Source organism: Primulina huaijiensis, chromosome 17 (assembly GCF_012295235.1).
Source record: "Primulina huaijiensis isolate GDHJ02 chromosome 17, ASM1229523v2, whole genome shotgun sequence".
Taxonomy (NCBI): domain Eukaryota; kingdom Viridiplantae; phylum Streptophyta; class Magnoliopsida; order Lamiales; family Gesneriaceae; genus Primulina; species Primulina huaijiensis.
In genome coordinates this window covers 6,780,852-6,803,896 of record NC_133322.1, presented here as the reverse complement: position 1 = coordinate 6,803,896, position 23,045 = coordinate 6,780,852, and the positions used below count along the sequence as shown (strand labels likewise).

At 34.4% G+C, this 23,045-nt stretch overlaps 1 protein-coding gene and 1 pseudogene across 2 annotated transcripts; both read right to left on the bottom strand.

The window, feature by feature from the left end:
* Positions 1 to 1,310: 1,310 nt before the first annotated feature.
* Positions 1,311 to 1,935, bottom strand: LOC140962687 (uncharacterized; annotated as a pseudogene).
* Positions 1,936 to 3,707: 1,772 nt separating this feature from the next.
* LOC140962443 (uncharacterized) lies at positions 3,708 to 12,745 on the bottom strand. Of its 2 annotated transcripts, XM_073421333.1 has the most exons (13): positions 12,420 to 12,745; positions 11,371 to 11,545; positions 10,711 to 10,794; positions 9,573 to 9,814; positions 9,220 to 9,463; positions 8,836 to 8,915; positions 8,609 to 8,693; positions 7,493 to 7,624; positions 7,310 to 7,423; positions 6,529 to 6,573; positions 5,275 to 5,353; positions 4,018 to 4,068; positions 3,708 to 3,935 (listed from the first exon to the last, which is right to left on the bottom strand). In XM_073421333.1, exons 1-13 carry the CDS (start codon positions 12,605 to 12,607, stop codon positions 3,907 to 3,909), a joined length of 1,548 nt encoding a protein of 515 aa, XP_073277434.1. In that variant the 5' UTR covers positions 12,608 to 12,745; the 3' UTR covers positions 3,708 to 3,906. The 2 variants fall into 2 exon arrangements, with proteins under 2 accessions (XP_073277434.1, XP_073277435.1); XM_073421334.1 differs by lacking the exon at positions 4,018 to 4,068.
* Between the last annotated feature and the right edge of the window lie 10,300 nt (positions 12,746 to 23,045).

The window sequence follows — 23,045 nt, the reverse complement described above, 5'->3', positions numbered from 1 at the left end:
AAATTATACCAAAACTTCTAGTTCTACATCGAGTTAATTACTATATGTTAGTTGGATAAAAAATGCACTCTTGAAAAAATAAATTATTTTATTGATTAATTAAAATTTCATGGTCCCAAAATTAATAATTTATATAAATTTCAGTGTATATATTTGCTTGTTAAAGTTTTGGTTCCAATTTCGCAAGTTTTCTTAGGTATAATTAGATTTCAAATACTCGATTAACTTACATATTTTTATCAATGTAAGAATCTCTATTTTTAAATAATGTTGATAACTTGTTTTGTTTAAGGATAACAATTATCTTTATTGGTGGAACGACAAAAATATAACACTTGTTGTCACGTCCCGAGCTTGGGCCCGCGCCTGCGTGACTGTACAATGGGTCTTTATAGCAACTACTTCGTATTCGTCTTCGTTTTACGAAAATGATTAACCCAAGTTGCTACAGAAGTCCATTGTAACTCATTATAAACTCATTTTAAATCTTTAATTTTTACAATGGAGGACAAGAGGTATCACAATCACGCCTAACACCTCAATCCATCAGCGCCGAGAATCTAGAGATGGCTCCTACAGGTTCAAGAGATGGCTCATGTCGTGTAGCACTTTGCCCCGCATGTTCAAGAAGTGGCTCCCATGCACGTATTACTTTGCCCCCGCATAGCCTTTATTTCCCGGTGTTCTTTGCCCGTGACCGGCTCTCATACCATTTTGTCACGCCCCGAACCCAGGCTCGCGCCTGCGTGACTGCACAATGGGTCTCTATAGCAACTACTTCGTATTCGTCTTCGCTTTATGAAAATGATTAACTCAGGTTGCTATAGAAGTCCATTGTAACCTATTATAAACTCATTTTAAATCTTTAATTTTTACAACATGGGACAAGAGGTATCACACTTGTTTTGGCAAAGCAATTAGGTTTCATTCACAATTGTCGGTNTATACTTATACTGAAAGTCGTGAATTTTTTGTGTTGATTACTTTGGCTAATATGCAGAAGTATAAAACTAAGAATTTTGAATTTTATTAAGATTTATCTAGAAATTTTTATTTATGAAATGATCAAATTCAATGAGTTATATAGATTTTTCGTTTTTTATCGGTTGGTCCACGGGATGGCTCACCTAACCCGCAACCTACTTTAGGTTGGGCTAGTTGATAATGAAAATAGAGTGCATTTTACATAAACATGCACCATCGACAAATTTAAGACAATGCGAGGAAATTTTTAGATAATATTGAATCCACACATGGCAAAGAAAAAGAAGCTAAACACTACGCCAATATGGGATGGAGCCGCAGAAGGGTCAGTAATCAGGAATTGATGGAAACCGATAGCCTTGGGCACCTCTCCATGAATATTACGCAATTCGAGTCTCATAGAACCCTGCAATGGTAAACCAAGAGGTAAGTGAGATCAATCAAAATGGGTAAGGATGAAGAGTACAAGAATCAAGATTATGAAAAGATGACGAGTCTGAGGGGTATTTGCCACGCAATTGGAATAAAATTCATCAAAAACTTAGTTCAAAGATCGAGATATTGATGATCTTGCACTAATATAAGAAAGATATCTTTATCATAAACGATGATTTAACCAGTTTTTGGATGAAACACTTGCATCAATCGATGAAAATGAGAATATTGAGATACCTAAGAGGAAGGTAAGAAGCCCAAGTCCTAGGAGGCCATATGCTTGAGATGATTTCCCCCTCCCATGTGACCGATGAAGATGAAGGATGAGAGCAAGAGAAGTAAACATCCAAGGAACAACAAGAAAATCGCGAGGATGATGAACTTCCAAGGAATTTTATCAAACGTTTTCGGAGTGTAGTTGAATCTATGATCGTTTTGGCTTTTGTTTCCATCATCGTCATAATCATCATCATCAACAGCAAAACGACTATAGTTGAAATTTCGTCTAGACACCATTTATTAACTAGTTGTTCCTAAAATGCAAAAAGATTGAGCTACATAGCTTCATGAAAACACACAAGAGAAAACGAAAAGCAAAATATTAATAGTTTCATTACCTTCCCACCAACCACACAAATACACAATTTAGGGTAAAAAGAAAAACTGAATCAATAGTAGAAATCCCCAAAAACTAGAAAAAAAAATTAAGTATTGCTTGACATCAAACTAATATATTCATGATCTAAAATTTTATATATTTGTCCAAAGCACATATCAAACGATCAAACAATCCGATCCCCATTTCGGAAAAATGAAAAAGAAGGGTCATCTAGATTTGATCCAACTCATGAATTTCACTTCAAACTATCAAATAATGAACCAACACAATTTTTTGTGTAATAACTATCAAATATATGCTACTTGTACACTAAACTGTTCAATAATCGCTGATAAATCCGACGAAAAAACTTGTAATCTAGACAACTGTAGCTCGTAATTGTGCGATAATCAACACGGCATCGCAAACAATCAAACATTTATGGGTCTAATTAGGGTTTTGAAAAGATTATCTAAGCTTAAAAAAGAAATAAACATCTCTTTTTTCGTTGAAACTGGTCCAGAATATCACTTCAAATCACAATTATCTAAATCGGTGGGAAAAAAGACTTCAAATCATGAAACAAATTAGCCGCCAAGAGAGAATTAATTTTTAAAATGATCGAATGTATATATGATTATTTTTCACCAAATTTTGGCGACTTTTATACCCAACTATAATGATAATGTTTCATTAAAAAAAGAGTTTATACACGTTTTTTTTATTTATACACGACTTCTTAAATTTTAATTGAGTAGGTCATGTCATAGATATAGGTAGATTTAATCATAGAATGACAAAATAATATTTAATATAAAAATAATATTTTTTTACGAGTCGGATCAGATAAGAGATCCATTTATGAGGCGATTTCATAATAATTTTTGTGAATTTAATTATCTCAAAAAAATTCTTAAAATTTAAAGTTTTTCTTTCTTTCTTACTTTTTTAAATAAAAATTTAAATTTTTTTTAAAATTTTAAAAAAATTAAGTTTCACTTATACATAATTATTATCTTCTTTCATATATATATATATGAAAATTTTAAATCATTCGAATTTTAGATGTACTAATGAAACTTGATTAAATGGCAAAATCTATATTATATAATGAATTTTGGCAAGAATTTATTGTAAGTTGTAAACTTTATATGTTTTAAAGCAAAAAATGATCGTTTTTCGTCAGCTTACATTTATAATATTCATATCTTACATTTGCCACATTCATATCCACATTAAAATCAAATTTTAGAATGACGCAAACATCTATTTACGAAATCAAATAGAAAATTGTATCATTACTATATTATAAAAATTTATGCAAATTTTCTCTAATAGCAAACATGTAAGATCTTGAGTAACCATTAGCTCACAAGAAAAATATTGCTTAAATAAAATCTTATTCATTATAAAACGTGTAAGAATAAGATCATTCGAGTTGAGCACAAGACATCCACCAACATGTTTCAGAATTTATTAAAGGTAAACTAGAAAAAAAATTTCATCATAATATTTTGTTTTCGGCACAATTAAGAACTTACTAAAATAAAGACAAACATGATATTATAATCTATCTATGATCATCCGACCATAGTTGTATGTATAACTAGGGTAGGTGTAACGCGATTTCTGTAATGGCACGACTACATGGAGACATACAATAGCCAACTAAAGCATCTAACCAACCATAAAAGGCAAGCCCTAAAGTCCATCTATATTACAATGCATTTGGATGCTCCTATGTTGGCTGGTTCTTGATTTCAGAGCATCTAGATAGAGTGAAATCGTGCGACGCTTTATGAACAATTACCTCCAGCCTTCTATCAGTAAGGACATGTCTGTATGCAAGAAAGTTGGGTGACTGAGAATGAGAATTGTTTAATGAAGGACTATGCAGCATAATCCAATGCATGATCACCTGAAAAGTAAATGGTCATTAGATAAATTCAGTCTTAAATCAAACTCCATGAAAAATGTGTAATTGGAAATAGGGAACTAACTCTGAGTAGAATCGACTGACAAACGATCGACTAATATAGGCATTCTACTGTCTACGAAAACACGAGTTTTATGTGAAAATTCATCATATCATCAATTGAATGAATAAACCAAAAGAACAAAATCTTATGAACATTCTCATTCACTTCAAAAATAGCAGAAATTAAAGATTTTAGGTTACATATTTTTATATTTTTGGGAAAACCAGTCATTGTTCATTTAATATTTGGTGAGATATGATAAGAAAAGACTGTTGTATCATGATAAAAATCAGCAAAGGACCCCTATCTCTGTTAGAGAATGGTTATGCGAATAATGTTTGCATAGATACTGATAGTATCCTATAGAACTCTATATTTTAACTGTATTTAAAGGTGACTCTTGTTTGAGATGGAAGAGAGTTTCGAGGATCAAGTTCGCAATTATAGGTAACCAATTCAGTTACATCATACTACTAGAAAACAGAGATGTAGAGAAAGTGTTTGTCAGCTTCAAGATATTAAAAAGTGGAACTTGTTGCACCAGCAAACACAATTGGCCAAAAATAAAAGTTAAACATAATATGTTACAAGAACTAAATCATCTCTGCCAATTCACATTTTTCCTGTGAATGAAGTGTTTGCCACCTCCTGGATATATCAGTTCAGAGTATACATAAACATATAGCATAACAAGGAGTGCTCTGTACAACATAATTCCATGTTCCGAAACATTGTATTGTGGTAATATCTGTGGTTCCAAAGGTCCATTTTGTGTGATTTCAAATTAAGAAAGATCAGAAAATTTATATCTTTACAGCCTAATCATTGACAGTTAATTTCTTCTTTCAAATACAGGAACATAAAACATAATTTCTGGAGTTCATCGAGCTTGGCAACAACATATGCAATTCCAGAATCCAAAACAGAGACGATGCATGTAAAAGAAGAAAAAAACTGGTGTTACATGATGCAATCAAGAAGCATACAGAGAATTTGAATGAAACAGAAAGTGAAACCCGCCAACAGGTAAAGTTCTGGAAAAATAAACTAAGGGTCATATTCTCGTTAAACCATTTCCTTGTGATAGTCTTGAGTATTAAAAGAATTAATAGAAAAAACCAAATTAGGATAATCAAAGAGAAGACATAATCAATGTGGCTTAAAGATTGTTGATCATGATATACACATCAAAATTAACAAAAAGAAAGAGAAATTAGAAGAGGTTATGGAGACAAAAGGCAGGCACATTCAATGTTGAACATAATAAAAGCAACTTACCAAGAGACTTGGTTCCTTTGATGGCCTCAAAGTTTCTATATGTGTAACCGACAAAACTCAAATCTTTTGGATTACGCAACTGTTAAAAATAAAAAGAACAATGACACAAAAAGTAAGTATTGGACAAAAGAACATGCCAGGTGTTAATAAAAGTGGAAACTTCTCAATATGCAAGATAATACAATGTGTTATACGGGTAAATAAAAACTAAATAAAATATGTGTGTTCGATGACATCAAGAGGGGAAAACCCACCGTTCTGTCAAACTTTCAGAGAACCAAAACAATAAACAATGCAATAATTAATTGCACTATTGAATTGAAGTTGAGGTGAAGAACACCTTTAATGGAAAGATAATAAAGTAGGCACTATCCAGACCTAAGGGATGTGCCCATATGCTAAGAGTGTTGGACTCAATACTCCAGGTAGCTACCAGTTTCTCACATGTGTAGGACACAACAATCTTTTTACGACAGATATTTCATAATTATTATTTTTCATTGAACGGGGACCTAACCAATGCAGATTAGGCCAATCTTTTGGTGCCAGTATAATTTTGGTTTTGGTTTTGAAACATATGTCATGCCTCGAGTCCGTATGAGGAGACGCATTAATGTGATGTCTTGAATATGACAAACTCTTTTCCAGCTAGTTGGCCAATACGTTGTCAAAAGGATATAACTGAAATTCTATACATAGGCATAATTCTTACTTGGAAGGATGTTAAATAGACTGGTGTTATTGATCTCAATAGAGTTCTGGGTTTTTACCACCGGACTTACCATATTTCATCACCTTATATATATGTGTAATAAAAGGAAGATTAGTTTCGAACCCAGTTTTTCTATCTGATGCATTAGAAGGTATATATAGAAAACTGACTTCACAACATTCAAGTCTTCACAAAATTATCAGGGAAAAAAATAACTATAATAAAATTCAATTTCTTCCCTTGAGAAACCTATGAATTGACGGTAAAATATCCATAACTTGAAACAATATAATGTCGATTACCAATTCTAAGCACGCAACAACTTCTCAGAAGAAACAAGTGAATGTTTATATGAATCACTTGAGGACAAATTTTTAGATTTCCTTTTGTTAAATACAAGTAGTGTAAAATATTTCATGTGCATAATAATGATTCTCTATCTCATTCATACAAAGGCAAGCCAAAAAGAATGAGAAACCCTTATTGTAAATTGGGGGATCCAAAATTCCCTTTTTCTAGAGGATGAAATTGAAGTGACAGACCTTCTTCCAAGCCACTGAACTAGATTTTATTGGCGGTGGATCCACCTATTATATTATATGCAAAGGATATCAGGATGTCTGCTGAATAATGCATAAGCTGTAACATTTGAAAGTAAACAAAAGGAAGCCACCATAGATCAGCAACATGTTGAAAATAAGATAATATTTTGAATCTCGAACTATTAATTCACGACTACTATAATTATAGATGTATTTTTTAATAAAAGGATGTGTAATTAGACATATAGATTTTGTTTCCAATTTTATTACTTGGAATTTACTATCTTTTCTTGGTCTCAAGTTTTCTTGATCAAGGTAGAAAGATAAGATAAGATTAAAGGCCAACCCAAGAATTATTGATAAAGACATGGAGATGAAAATAACATAGAAGATTCAACATGCTGTCTTATCCTGGTAAATTTTATATAGAGATACAAAGATGATATGAATTTTCAAATGTTACTCAAAAGTCATTATTGTTAAGAAGATTCAACTCATTGAACATAAATAACAATACGTATCATCCGTAATCTTTGTGGAACCATGTTCACTAAAGTCATAGCTTCTAACAATTGAGATTATTTATGTTAAACATTCAGGCAAAGAAGGCTCAATCATTGTCATTCTCGCATTTAGAAGCTACTAGAATCAACAAGAATTAAAAACAATTTCTTAAGTAAATTCTTAATAAACCATCTTCTAGTTTGCTTAATCTTTCACCTTTTCTCCAAAAACAACCAAAAAGGAGTTCTTATGATATTAGAGAGAATCGATACTCTACCTCGTCATATTTCATAAAATTCTGAGTATCAAGTTCCCCATTAACCTCTGGTTTATATGCTGCTTCCATCTCATAAAGTTTGTCCCACTTAATATCTTTGAACCATGGATGAGCCTGATAATGATATACTGAAATGTAACTATCTCGGTAATTGTAAGCATGAAACAGGGAAGGGAAAGACACCTTTATTTCTTCTGCCCCATGAGAGCCTAGCCTTAATTCAACATCACAAATTAACCTACGGATCAAGTTCTTTGCTTCAGGAGTTAGCCTTGCTTCATCTGGAAATTTTAAATGATTTCTCCAGTGCACAATCTGATGTAACAGTATGTGATCCATACAACATTGATGAGAAACATATCCATACGGGTTTACAATGTAACTAATGAAAGTGGTTCAATGGAAACATCTGAATAACTGACTGGACATTATAAGGGCATATTTGAGAGTTGAGTGTTAATTTCATGTGCTTACATAAATAATCACATCACAAGGAATTAAATTATTTGCAAACATTTTTGAAAAGGCTGATAACAGAAGTTATCCATGAGCAACTACAATCTACGGAGCAGAAAATTAAAGTTGCCTACTTCAAAACACGACAATGGAGTCCCATAGTTCTTGCTAAATTTGAGTTCACAGTAGAACAGAAATTTGAAAGTGCAGAAAGCTGCTACCTGTAGAAAGCGTTAGATCTTACTATTGGCGAAGAATTAATCCCAATTTATATTTGATTAGAAAATTTTGTCCAAATGGCACACCATTATGTTGGGACAACACATTGATAATTAGAAAAGGAAGCAAATAAAACCTGACAATGTAATAGCAATAAAAAAACAAGCTGAAAGAAAGCAAATAAAACTTACAATGTATTAGCAATAAAAAAACAAGCTGAAAGAAAGCAAATAAAACCTTACAATGTAATAGCAATCAAAAAACAAGCTGAAAAATAAGTGAGAAAAGCATGTGGTTGACAAATTAAATAATATAAATAATCATGTTTCCATCGCATTACTATCAACTAAGATGATCACAAACAGTTGAGTTCTAAATTAATTCTCTGGAATAATTGATGAAGCATTTTTCTTTGGCATATCCATTTTGATGAGCATTATGAACATTGAAACGAAAACAAAAGTCAACTGATCACCCATTTGATTGAACTCAGAAACTCTTTACAGTTAGCAGAACAACCTGCCAGATATCACGTACATAAAGCGGGGGAGCGTGTAAATTAGACTTGTTAGAGATATAATCTTTTAGCATCAATATCATACAAAACATTTGAGAAATGAGCACCTTTCTACATGTTGTTATTGGATCATCAGAATAGAATGGGGGGTGACCAACAAGCATCTCATACATAATGGCACCTAGAGACCACCTGCAAGAAGAGTATCCAAAAGATCAAGACAATTTTACTCTGTATAGGACATCGGAGAGCTAGATACATCTTCGAAAGACGATCAATCAGAAACATAAGACAAATTAATAAGAAAACTACTATTTAGTGCAAAGAAACTAACCAATCACACTCGATCCCATGGCCTTTTTTCAATAATACTTCTGGAGCAATGTAATCAGGCGTGCCGACTGTTGAAAATGCCTGCATTAGTAGAATAATAATAGCCATTGCATATCAAATAGTCGCTTAAATCCAGTTGCAATAGTAACTACTCGCAATCATCATTGACAGCAATTGTAATGTCAGTTTCCCTCTCCAAATTTTTTATTTTTTAGGAAAATAGTTCTTTTCTCAACATCCATTTTTCGTACTGCCCTGACTTAATGTGATTCCCATGGGCATGGCAATTAGATACTAAAAAAACACTAGTTTGGTAAAGAATTTTTAGGTTCACGTGATATATCTCGAGTTCTATTTATTATGCGCTAAGGAAGTTTTCTTTTACCAGTGTTCTCCTATTCATTTGCCAATGTTGCAATTGCTCAAGAGAACTCTTCCAATGGCTTCCATCTCCCTTATCAGGTAAGCATCCATTGGCATCAACCAGTCTCTTAAAGTTCTCTTCATTCATCTGTTCATTTTCATTTATGGGAGTCAAATTTGAGCAGTCGAGAGGCTTGCAAAGGCCGAAATCAGAGAGCTTCATGTGACCATTTTTATCCAACAGAAGGTTATCAGGTTTAATATCCCTGCAAACAAGATGATGGAGAATCTCTGAATTATGTAATTACTATCTTTAAATTTTACTCAGATAAGTTCGGCAATCCAATAGAAAAAGAGTAATTCTGAATCATTGACCTGTGGATATAATTATGCTTGTGGATGGATTCTATCGCCAGAACACTTTGTGCAATATAAAATTTAGCTACTGTTTCAGTTAAGTGCTCTTCTCTTATGAGTAATGTCATAATGTCTCCACCAGGTAGGTATTCCATTACCAAATACAAGTATTCAGAATCTTGAAATGAACAATAAAGTTTCACAATGTACGCACTGGCCACCTCAGCTAACAAATTCCTCTCAGCTTTCACATGTTCAACCTACATAACATGTAAACACAATCATCAAAATGAGTTCTTTTATACGAAAAATTGCACATGCACCATTGGCAGAAGTGATTGGCAGAGGAGGGCTGCAGTTTGAGCAGTAGAGGAGGCCACTAAATAAATATTAATTTTATATAGCAATTATATTTTATGTGGTTTGCTACTATACTACAGATAATAGCTGCATTGTTTTCGTGTTCATGGCTGCCATGATTTTATCCAAGTAACAAGCTCCTGGTTATCAAGTTTAGTAAAAATATACTATGCTGCTAACTTGACTCTAAGCTGGTTTCAACCTTAAAATTTTCATCGTAAAGATGCCAAATATGGCTTTCACAATTAATTTAAGCTAAGACTTAATAAAAAGAATTATCATAAAAGTTATCTTTTATTTTCAACACAATGGTTCACAACTTCAATCTTCAATCTCTGAACTTAACTATTATGATAGGAACTGGCAAGAGGCAACATATCTTCTCAAGTAAATCTGGGGACAAAAAAGTAGTGACTTTTTATTGTAGATGAAGGAAGGGGCAAAAAACATCATTTTGTATTTTTAATTTATTCACAGTGACTTTCTATTGTGATTTTTGGTATTTAGTCATCAGAGGCTGAATATTTGATAGATAATTACATTTAAGTACAAATGTCAGCGCCAAATTCTTTTTCATTTACAGATAAATGAGTTACAAAACTAATAATATGATATGAACATACAGAAGAAAGAAATGGTTGATATTTGATAGATAATTACTGTCCTCGAGAGAATTCAGAGTTAAATTTGCAGTTAATGGTACTTTCATTTCGGTGGTATCTATTAATGGGGATAAAATGCCGACTGGCTGAAATCTTTGATTGATCGTATATTTTGACGATTAATTTGCACTAACCTGTCCCCTACTAAGCATTTCTGACTTTTTCAACTTCTTCATTGCATAAATGTCACCGGATTTTTTTTCCTGGCACAGTCTAACCTGCCACAAAATTCAGCATAAGAAACAAATGACATTACTATATTGCACGATAAAACAAAACACATGTACTGATAAACTGTGTATTACCGAGCCCAAGAGACTAAAATTTCAAATTACAAACATTTATTATGCAAGTGAAGATTGGAAAAGGCATACCACTTAAACTAGCATCAAGAGCTGGTACAGACCAAGGGAGAACTTAAAACCAGATCGAGAAAACAAATCCCAACTTCACAAATGAAGACCATAAAAAAGCCATATGATTAACTATCAAATTTATGTAGGAATACATAAACATATAAATATCTTAGGTACCAGACATAATATTCTGCTATCAACCTTTCGGATCTAATAATAAACAAATCCAAACTGACTCACAGATTAGATACTATTGTGCCAAAACAAACTGGTGGAAGTAAATGAAATGACGTTGAAACAACAAGTTCTCTCTAGAAAGAAATGTGTACTCAAAAAACAAAAGATCAGCTGTCCAATTGAAGGAAATGTAAATGTCATTAAATGCAAACAGAAAATGGATATATCAACTTTTATTAAATAAATATACAACTCTCAAACCTCTCCAAAGGCTCCTCTCCCTATGATGGTTAAGAGCTCAAAATCATCAACTGAAATCTTGTGCCGCTTAAGTCGCATATACTCTGTCTCTTTGCGTTCCAAGTCTTTCAAAATATCCATTTGCTCTTCCTCGGATACACCTGAATTAGCTAATACCTTCTCTAACATGAGACGCCTGCAATTTGTATGTATTAATACCAAGTGCCGTTGTATAACTCTAATTAACGCTCATTAATAAATATGTTGCCTTCTAAGGAAGAAAACCAGTTCATTCATAAAATAGTAAGCATAAAAAGAAAACATTTCTGTTTGAATACAGCACCAACCAACGAGGTACTAGCTAGAATTGCAGCAGAAATCTTGTGGTTTAACATTTATTCTATTCTAGTTCTGTGAACCTAGAAACATTGTCAACCACGCCATCCACAAAACATACACGATATGTTTTCCTCATAACTTGAATCATACATGATTGTTATTGTACATTCTGCAACATAACCACATAATTTTGATATTTTTAAACATATCTGAAAGTAAAGATTTGTCATTTCTGGCGAAAAGAATGAACATCTCAACAGTTGCTTATTATTCAAGGAAACTTTAATAAATACTGATTAATTATTTTTTTCCACGCCCGGTTGGAATTTCATGAGGTCTTTATTTCAAAAGGATTGAAGACAACATTCATTTTTATTTTTATTTTTTAAAAAAAAACTTTTGCATCTCATTTTGATGAAGATTCCAGTTTCACACTATTTTACAAACTCGATCGGCCAGAAGATCAGAGACGAAACCGAAAGCCACACCACCTTTCACGATTAAGATCCATAAAAATGTACATATTTTACAAAGTTGGTGGAAATTCAACCGTTTCATATTGAATTTAAAATCTCACACATAAAGATGATTTAATTTTTTTTTTTTTTTTAAAAAAAACATTGTCGGTCGATGCCAGAATATAATGATTTTCCTGAAAATTAATGAAAATCATTCTCGCTTGCATGCATGTATTGAGTTGAATTGCAATAATAAACAGATATACATAAGACCTTTGTCTGCGTTTCTGCATGTCTTTCATATGGCTTTTGAAATGATTCTCGATAAAATTCTTAGCAGCGGCGACCTTTTCCATGGTGAAACTGGACCCCAAATCTTCTTCCTCCTCCTCCTCCTCCTCCTCCTCCTCCGCATCCACATCCACCGCCTCCTCCATCTCCTCCGCCATGTATAAGCACATAAATGTGGGCTCGCGGCGGGTGGGGTTTGTATATATTAATTAGCGTGTGTGGTGCGCGTGGAAATTGTGGGGGTCGTGGAAACGAGAGAGGGATCAAATGAAGAAACGAATTAGATTGTGTTTGTTACTTTCCCAGCTGTGGTATCAAATTGGTGGAAGATGTAGACATTTGATCAATGGTCATATATACTCCAACCAAAACCATTATTTGACCAACGTATAAAGCCTGAGTGTTCGGTTCGGTAACGAGTCTAATGACTGAGGGTCCAGATAGTTTATCCGTACGCATAGTATAATAGCAGTTACGAGTTCTCACGTCATAAAACAATATATATATTGGTATGAAACAATGAACACTAATTGTTAGAAAAATTGCTAACAACAATAGCGTAGAAACGAACTTGTAGAGATAAAGCAATAACCGAAACAAGTGTGATGTTTACAGTATGACTATCGTGTAAAAGAAAGCAAAACCAAACCGAGGCTTGTAGCTTGTACAGTTTCCTTAAAACAGATTCGTCCCCTCCTTTATGTGCTTCGAGGATCGTCTTGGACGTCTGTTTCTCAGGATACAACGGAACAACCAGCAGTGACTTATCACAAGACACTACTACGGCGAACTGAAAACGTACATTTACTTTATCACCGAGATTTAACGGAAGCCAAATGAAAAGCTAACAATATGAAATGCAAGAGAATGCTTGAAAGAGAAAAGATTTCATGTACTTGAAATGAGGAAATTAACCACACTGTTTATAAGCCCCAAAATGCACACCAAAAGTCATGCAAGATTAATTAACTCAATTAATCTTCCCATTAACTCAAGAATATGAAGAGTCAAAACTCTTCAATTAACTCAAGTATGTGGAGAGCCAAAAGACACTCCCACATTCATGAGACATAATTTTTATTCAATCTTTAAATTTACTTTAAATTTCCAACACTAATATTTCACTTTTTACACATATATCATATTTAGAATAACATATTTTCTCCTAGAACCATAAAAATCATAAAGTAGGTTTTCTGTTAAACGGTTTTACGGCTCTATATTCATGTAATATAAAGAGACTCGACGGTGAAGTTATGTTCAAGTCAATTATCTTAACATGATATCACGGTATCAGAGCTCGAACTCGAGAGATGTGTTAGACTGCCTGTCCTTTTTAAATTAGCTTTTGGAATAGAGCTAGTCTTAAGTTCATGATTTTAATAAATGAATTCATGTATAATAAATTTTTTATTTACATTAATTTATTTCATCTTTTATTTTGGGAGTATAACATACTGTAAACAAATTGAAATATTTTTGGGATTTAACTTTCTCTCAAAGAAAGAAAAAAATTATTTTATTCAAATAAAAAAAGAAAAAAATTATTTTAGTGAAAATCTCCAGCGATATAATAATGATAAATATCGATATATAAATGTATTTTTAACATTATTTATAACTATATTAAGGTTGTACACTTTAGACTGTTTTTTGGTAGAGTGGTGTGGTTATCTGACCTTTTTTTTATTTGATAATTATGTATTTACGGAAATGTCACTTTGTGCGGTTCTCAAATTGCATATGATCCTCGTTAATTTTTACAATTATGATACTACTCATATTATGTAACTATATTAAGGTTTCTCTCACCTTATAACGTTTTTTGGTGGGTTGTTATCTCTTTTTTTTTTTCCTTTTTTCCCTGCCCATTGATGATTACGTATTTATGAAAACACTGCTTTGTGGAGTTATCAAATTACAATACGGTCCTCATTAATTTTTATAATTATAATATTACCCATGTTTTGATATAAATCAAATTAATTACAAAATATAATTGTATAAAGTATAAACATACAATGCGCGATGCACTAATTTTTAGAAAAATTTTGTGTTCAAAATTCAATTAGGTATACATGATATCGGGGAGAAACTATTACAAATTTTGTTTTTGTTTTGTTTTTTTTTTTTTGCATGGCAACCAACATTAAAGTCACAACATTAAATCCTTAGCATCATCTGCTAGATTTCCTTCTAGGACAATTCAATTTTATGGTGAATTGCAATTCTTAAGCTGTTAAATTTCAGTTTCAATCCCCTATTTTTGCTCTTTCATGTGATAATTTTGGTCATTTTTTCGATATAGTGCTCATGTATACAGTTCCACATAAAAACATTATCTGTAAATAAAGAATAAAAATTTCATAAATTGAAAGATATTTGATTAAGATTAAGTTTTGAAAACAACACGACACACAAAAATCAGAGATAAACATGGCAAGTGACAAATCATAACTTTTATAAGATGAAATCTTACCTCTCTAAGATGTGGCAACTTCAATTCTGACTCTTTACAAAACCATTTTCACATAAAGAATGGAACAGGTTCCCTCCCTCTGTTGCATAGTCAAACTCTTGTAAATGAACAGATTGCTGATGTCTGATTCTGTCAATTTGGATTTTGAAACCATTCAATTCTACTAATGTAGACTTTGACTAAGCTCAAAATATATATATGTTTATTTAATCTTTCATATGATATTAATTTATGCTGTATCCCCATTAGATGAAATTGTACATAAGTAAAATAGTCTGATATAATATTTATACCATATTACAAATTTCGAAACACATATAATAACTATATCTGGTCTTACACACATCAAAATTTCGTTCCCAAAATATACCTTTCCTGTAATACCATTATTTTTTTAAAAAAATAAATAAAATATATTAAAATAAAAACTCAAAAATATAAAATTATAGTTTACATTAAATTTAAATTTAGAATAAGTCTCTTGTGAGACGGTCTCACGAATCTTTATCTGTGAGACGGGTCGACCTTATTGATATTCACAATAAAAAGTAATATTTTTAGCATAAAAAGTAATATTTTTTATGAATACCCAAGTAAGAGATCCGTTCCACAAAATACGATCCGTGAGACCATCTCACACAAGTTTTTATCTTAAATTTACGTGAACTTCTCATTTTCAAGATTTACTGGTCAATTTCTCTGATAGACCATTGGGATTACACACTTAAAAAAATCAGCCCACTGGTTCATGCTTACTCTATCTCTGAAGTCAGAGCCCACCTTTGACTGACCCTCCCTATTGTCTTTGATTTACTTCAATCTGGTCAACAATATTGCATTTCTTTGCACTTGAATGAAACAGCAGCATACCATGATGAACTATTTGACTTTGGAAATCAGTCCAAGAAAGTGTTCACATTTTTAAAATTTCAGTGGTCAACCAGCTGTTATATATCAGGACCAAGATAAAGAACCAAGTTAAAAAATTTCTGAACTTTTTTTTAAAAAAAAATCATGAAAGATCCACGCTTTATTGCAAGTAGTAAATTGTTTTTCTGTTACAATCACATGGATTTTACAAGTATTTACATGATCTAACAGTGAAAAGATATCGATGTTTTGAAAATTTTTTAGTTACATCGCAACGAATGATACAAGATCCTTGTCATTGGGCGATTGATTTTTGGAAAAATTGTACATGATGTGAAAAAAAATCACATAAACCACTTATTCACTCAACATGACCACACAAAGCCATGAAAAAATTCCAATAGCTACATAACAAGGGTGGCAAAAACTTCTGCCACTACATAAAATTTGTGCCTGCATGATTCTGATGCAAGAGCTTACGAGCGATTTGATCTCTAGCATTTACGGCATTAATCGATCTAACGTTGTTATCGGGGATCATTCCATCATCAAAGAGCTCGAATCTCAGATCCGGGCTCAACCCCTCGTTCTTGATCTCGCATATATTATGTAACACGCAACAAGCTCCAAGGACCACAGGTAAATCTTGAAGTTTCATCTCAGTCCTCTTCCGTAAGCAACTCCACCTTGCTTTCAACCGCATGAACGATTCCTTCGAGACCCTTTGGATCTCTTCGATCTTTTCATTACATGCGTGTTGAGTCCAAGTAACATTTTGGTGAGTGTAAGGGACCAAAACCCAATCCATTAACGGATAACTTGAGTTCCCGGCAATCCAAGTATCCTTCAAAGCGCCGCGATTCGCCCTCTGATAAAGGGCCGACTTTTCCAAGACTTGATAATCTGTCATTGAACCAGGCCACCCAATGCATATGTCTGTAAAAACTCCATTGGGATCGACAACCCCTTGAACCGTGATCGAGTATGAAGTCTTCTGATTCCTCTCAGTATGTCTCTTGTTGAAATACGCAGCTACGCTGACTTTAGGCGCGATGATCGGTACATGAGTGGTGTACATCGAACCACCTATATTCGGTATACCCGAAACAAATTCGAAACTCCTCTTAATCTCCCTGATTCTACCCTCATCAGGCCACTGCAAGTACTTGGGCATCAGAACAGTCTTTATTGCCGTGCAGACTTCAAGAACCAACTTGTGGCAAGTCGAAATTCCTAATCCGAAACGCTTCGAAACTTCCCGAAGAGCCTCACCGGTTGCCAATCTCCATATACACACAGCCACACGCTGCCGAACGGGGATCGCCAGCCGCAGCATTGTGTTCTTTTTGTTGACTACAGACTCGAGTTCTTCGCAGATCATATCGAAGGTCGCCCTGCTCATTCTAAAAGCTCTATAGAACTCTTCTTCAGGGAAATCTGGGCCGTTGACTTGCTCCCACCATGCTTTCGACCGGTTCTTCACCCACAACCTACGCTGGGTGGAGCCGTTCGCCGCGCTGGTCGATTCATCAGATGGTGGTTTCACCGCATTCTCACGCTCGGATCGCGGCCTCTTGTTATTCGATGAATTTCCGGAATCGGCCACATCAGGATAGCTACCGAAGTAATACCCACTGTCAGCCATCTCCTGATAGGCACACCTTGAACCCACCGAGACTGAAGAATTCTGCAAGAAACCCACGTTCTGTACCGGTTTCTCTTCCGCCTGAGCATCAAAATCCAACAACTTGCTCAGCAAATCCTCCACCGACGAATCGTAGAAATCATCACGCCTTGGCCGCTTACTGGGATTCGCAAACGATATGGAACCCGGCTCAGAATCCTGAAGGAAGGAAAATAAGGAAGGCCCGTCTTCAGGAAACGACAAGGACGAGATTTCCATCAAGATTTATCCACAGATGCTTGTGTGTTTTAATAGATTAAAAGTGGTCTGAACAAAGAAGATGTGAACACAGAATTGAAGTGAAGAATGGATTGAATACCTTCATATTTATACATTCCATTGGACAGTCGCGGAGTGGGGAGACGCGGTACGGAGGAAGATTCTTTGAATGGGGCGATGGGTTTTTGACGGTGACTCGCGGTGTGTGTGGGTCAGATGATTTGATTTTTCCAAGGATGTTCCACGCGGCGAAAGTTTTTGGATAACAATTAAGGCACGTTTTGTGAATTGTGGAAATGGGGAGGAACTGCTATTGAAGTTTCGCGGGAGGGGCTGGAATGAGAATTAACGAAAATACGAGGGGGGAAATTTCTTTTGGAGTCCTCGGCAAAATGGGGATAGTGACAAAATTGGAATCACTCTGTTCCTCCACGCCATTTCTTGAAAACCTGTTGGCTCATTTGTTTATTGTTGATGACCTTTTTTTGGAGTGGTGTTAATTTTTATAATGAAAAACGAAGCGACAGTCTCACGGGTCGTATTTTGTGAGACGTATCTCTTATTTGAGTCATCCATGAAAAAATATTACTTTTTTGCTAAGAGTATTACTTTTTATTGTGAATATCCGTAGGGTTGACCCGTCTCACAGATAAAGATTCGTGAGACCGTCTCACAAGAGTCTTATTCTATTATTTTTTATTTCTTGCATTTTGTAATTATTGTTTAGATAATGCGATATATTTTAAAAAATAATAATGCAATTATTATTTAAAAAAATATATAGTTTTTATAGATACTGTTAGAATTTTTAAAGTTTTGTGCTGATTATTTAGCAATTATATTAAATATGTGTGATTTATTTTGTTAGATAGGAGTAGCAAGGTAATTTGAAAAATAACTTGTTTATAGGGAAATAAGTGGTATCGTCGTTTAAAAATTAGTCATACCGACAAACTAATATATTCAATATCTGAGGACATCCAATCTGTAATCTCAATAACTCATTTATAAAAGCGGAGCTCTATCAACAGAGCTATGTTGTTTCTTTTATTCTTATTATTTTCACTAACGAAGCTAGGCCATCTTGGACCAGAACCAGAGACCTTGTCCATGAAGTTCGACATACTCTTTATAATATAATATAGATAATTAGATATTATAGGCATAGTCAGAAAAGTCTTATCTAGCGACAAAATTTTATTTTGAATCTAAATGTTAAAAGTCAAAACTATCCGAATAATATAGTTATGAATAAATACAAAATTATATATATGAAACTTATAATATCTAATATTATCATTAAAACTTTGTTTTTCCAAAAATAAACTAAATGTCATATAAATTAAAATGCACGAATCATATCCAAAAAAAAGTGCATTACTAATTTTATAACTTAATTCATAAATAATGAAATGAATATATTTTTAAATAATAATAAAAAGTGAAAATTTTACCAATTTATTCGGACAATAGACTTGAAAATTAAACTAATCAATTTATTTAAAACAAATACACATCCGATTTTGTCTTTTCTTCTGGGAATTTCACCTAAATTTTATATTAAATAGACATTGTCACACATCTTCTAATTTTACAATAAAAAAATAAATAATTCATGGTAGTGAGTAAAAGAATAATAACAAAATTGATTGCAGATGTTCGCATAGTAAGCAATTGAGGACGTGGAATAGAGACTGATAATATACTTCTCATTGGCCATAAAATTTGAAACGCAACAAGTCGTGTAAGACTGTCTCACTGATCATATTTTGTGAGACAGATCTTTTTAACCCGATTCGTCATCTAACCCACCCGACCCGATACATCCAGCCCAGTCCACAACCCTAGCATTGAGAAGAAATTGCTATCGTCTCTCAAATTTTTCTCTTTCGCCGCTCTCTCTTCAAGTGGTCATCTCCTTCCGAGTTGCTGCCACTCATCTCTTCCGCCGCGCCGCTCATCTCTTCAGTCGCTGCCAATATTCGAAGACACTGAGAATCTCGAACTCTCTTCCGAATTCAACAAACTTTCACCAAAGCAGTCACACCTGCAGGAAATCACAATACTTCCTTCGCATTCAACAAGTCTATGGCCACTTGAAGCTTCAACAACATTATCCACCTTTGCACTAAGATAGGATACACATGACTCAACACACCTATGATAACGGAGTTACAAAACTGTAACTCAAACTGCTTTTGTGAATCAGCTAGGATGCAAAATGCAAGAAAATACATCAAATATGCAGTAATCAAATTGCGATTTTTACCTTTTCAATAACTCTTCATGGAGCAAATGTCGGCAAGAATTTTATACATTCGGCTCAGAGCATGAATATATACACTCACACACACATACACGTCTTATTAAATATATAGCTTATGACTTGAAGTAAATGAACACAAGCTAAATTCCAACTAAATTATAGTATCAAGTCTTAGTTTCTATGCTTGACCAGAAAATCACTTTGGCTACACCAGAAAAACAACTTTAGCATCTGTTCCCCTTGAAGTTTTATTTAGTCTAATTTTCCACAAGTTTTCATGCAATACTTTTCCTTCAATGCTTTATAAAGGCGACACATTTAGAATTTGCTGCTCCATCCACTTGATAGTTGTTAATTTCCTTTTACATAAGGCATTTACCCGTCCATCCTTGTTGACAAATAGATTACACGATCATCAACATCACACTTCTGACCAGAAGTCAGAGCATACAATTTACAGAAAGTTTAGACCATCGTTTGTAAGTCTTTTGTGATATATGGACATTCTACAAGTGGCAAACTTTCTCTCTTGCTCTCTAAAATGCGACCTACGGACAAAAACAATAATCGAGAAAGAAACAAGAACAAAAAAGATATAAGATAAAAAATTTCTTCATCTTGTAAAACCTCTCATGCACCAACTCAGCTCCAATAAGTGTAAAAGAACCTAGTAGTCTAGTCCGCAACCCATATGATTTCCCAAATCCAGGCATATGCAGTTCTTATTAGAAGTTGGCAAGTACAATTTATTGAGGGAAGTGGCCAAACCATGAGCCCTGAGCGTAGTTTTTGTTTTTTTAATAAAATTAATTGTGTGGTCTTCATGCCAAGCCAGTCACCAAATATGTAACACAAGAAAATATCAAGCACTGATAGTGTTTGGAGAGGAGTTAGAAGCTCTCTCATACAGAATATCAATTATCTGGTAACAAGATTCACTTTAAAAGACTAGTTTTTCTCAAGGGTAGGTGTCTTATGAGACGGTCTCACGAATCTTTATATGTAAGACGGGTCAACCCTATCGATATTCACAATAAAAAGTAATACTCTTAGCATAAAAAGTAATACTTTTTCATGGATGACCTAAATAAGCGATCCATCTCACAAAATATGACCCGTGAGACCGTCTCACACAAGTTTTTGCCTTTTCTCAATGCACACAATTTCCCACTTGGAGGAGCAGCTTGGGACACCATGTAGAACCAAAAAAAAAAAAAAAAAAAAAAAAAAAAAAAAATCAAATCAATGAGCCAAAGATGATAATTTTAAGCCACTTATCCGGATTTAACCATTACAAAACACTACGAGGAGCATAAATGCATTATTTTAAGGACAATTCTTAACAGATCTCAACAAAATATGACGAATTAATGCATGATACCAAGAATAACAGAAACAAGTCGAACAAAGAACTGAAATATCTAAAATCTAAAACAAGAGAAATAAACAACAAACCAACAAGCAGACAAATAAACTAGAAATTGTCAAACTCTTTTTATTTGCCAAAAGTAACCCAAATATTGTAAGTAGATAAGATGAAGAATACAAATTCTAACAATAGTGACAGAAATGTAAAGTTAAGACATAAACAATTATAAAAATCAAATAAAATATATTTATATCAAGAAAAATTAAGTTAAATTAACAAAATTTATTACATTTTTTTTATATTAATGTCATTGGTTTGATTTGGTTTATTTTTATTCGAAGCTTAAATAAAACAATTTTTTTGGTTTGGTTGATTTTAAAATCATTGCAAACCGTGATTAATCAAAATCAAACCACACCATATGATTTGGTTCGATTTTTGAATACCCCTAATTATATGTGATACTCCATGGATGAGCCCACTACCCCTGGCCCATCCCAAGCCCAAATGGAAGACAGGCCCATCAAGGGCCCAGGTATTCTCCTATAAATATTAGGTTTGGGTGTTCATTTGATTCATTCACTATATTGTTTTCAGCAGCACCCTTAGCTGCTCCCCCATATATCCTCAGTCTCTGACTTGAGCGTCGGAGGGGCTACGCCAGGACACCCTCCTGGCCCCCTTCTAACGGTCTTATTTGTGATTTCAGGCTCAGGGCAATTTCAAACCTGCGTCTGGATTAGTGACCCTCGCCGGGATCGGACCCTAAATTTCCCGTGAGTATCACTTGGCGCCGTCTGTGGGAACACTTGAGTTGAGACGTAGAGATGGTAGGCAGGAAAGGAAGTAGAAGAGTTACCTCAGCATCATCGCGTCCTCAGAGAGGACCCGAACAGTCTCATGTTGAGACAAGACATGAACAACCGCGTCTTGAGACGAGACAAGAACAACCTCGTCAAGAGACAAGAACCGAGCAGCCCCTTCACGAGACAAGGGTCGAGCAAAACCATCCCAATGAGAACGTGGGGAACTTGACCCTGGAGCAGTTGGGCCAATTTATCACCCGGACAGTGGAGGAGGCCATGAAAAAGAATCAAGAGTCTGTGTTTGTAGAGGAACAGGCCGCCCGTCAGGAACGTGAGGAAAATGTTGAAGTCCACCAGAGCAGGGTGGAGGAGACGCAACCCCTCCCAACTGGGGAGATTAGTGAGATGGGGGAGATGTGGAAGGAGATACGGAGGTTGAGGGAGCAGGTAGGAAGCAGAGCGCCGGTACCCAAGAGAGGAAGCCCTTTTTCACTAGCCATCTTGGAGGAAGGGATTCCTCCGAATTTCCGACAATCTAACATTGGTGAGTATGACGGACATACTGACCCCGAGGAACACTTGGGGAGATTTGAGAATGCGGCTTTGTTGCACCAATATTCAGATGGAGTCAGGTGCAGGGTGTTTCTGGGCACGTTGGTGAGGTCAGCCCAGCAATGGTTTAACACCCTGCAGCCCAACTCCATACAGTCTTTTGAGGATTTTGCTACAGCTTTCTTGCACCGATTTGCCAGCAGCAAGAGGCACCAGAGAAATTATTTGAGCTTGTTCGTGATGAAACAGCAAGAGACTGAAACTTTGCGAGAATTTGTCCAGCGTTTCAACAGTGCAGCGCTGGAGATACCGACGGCTACCCCTGACATCATGATAAGTGCCTTTACACAAGGACTGAGGGGT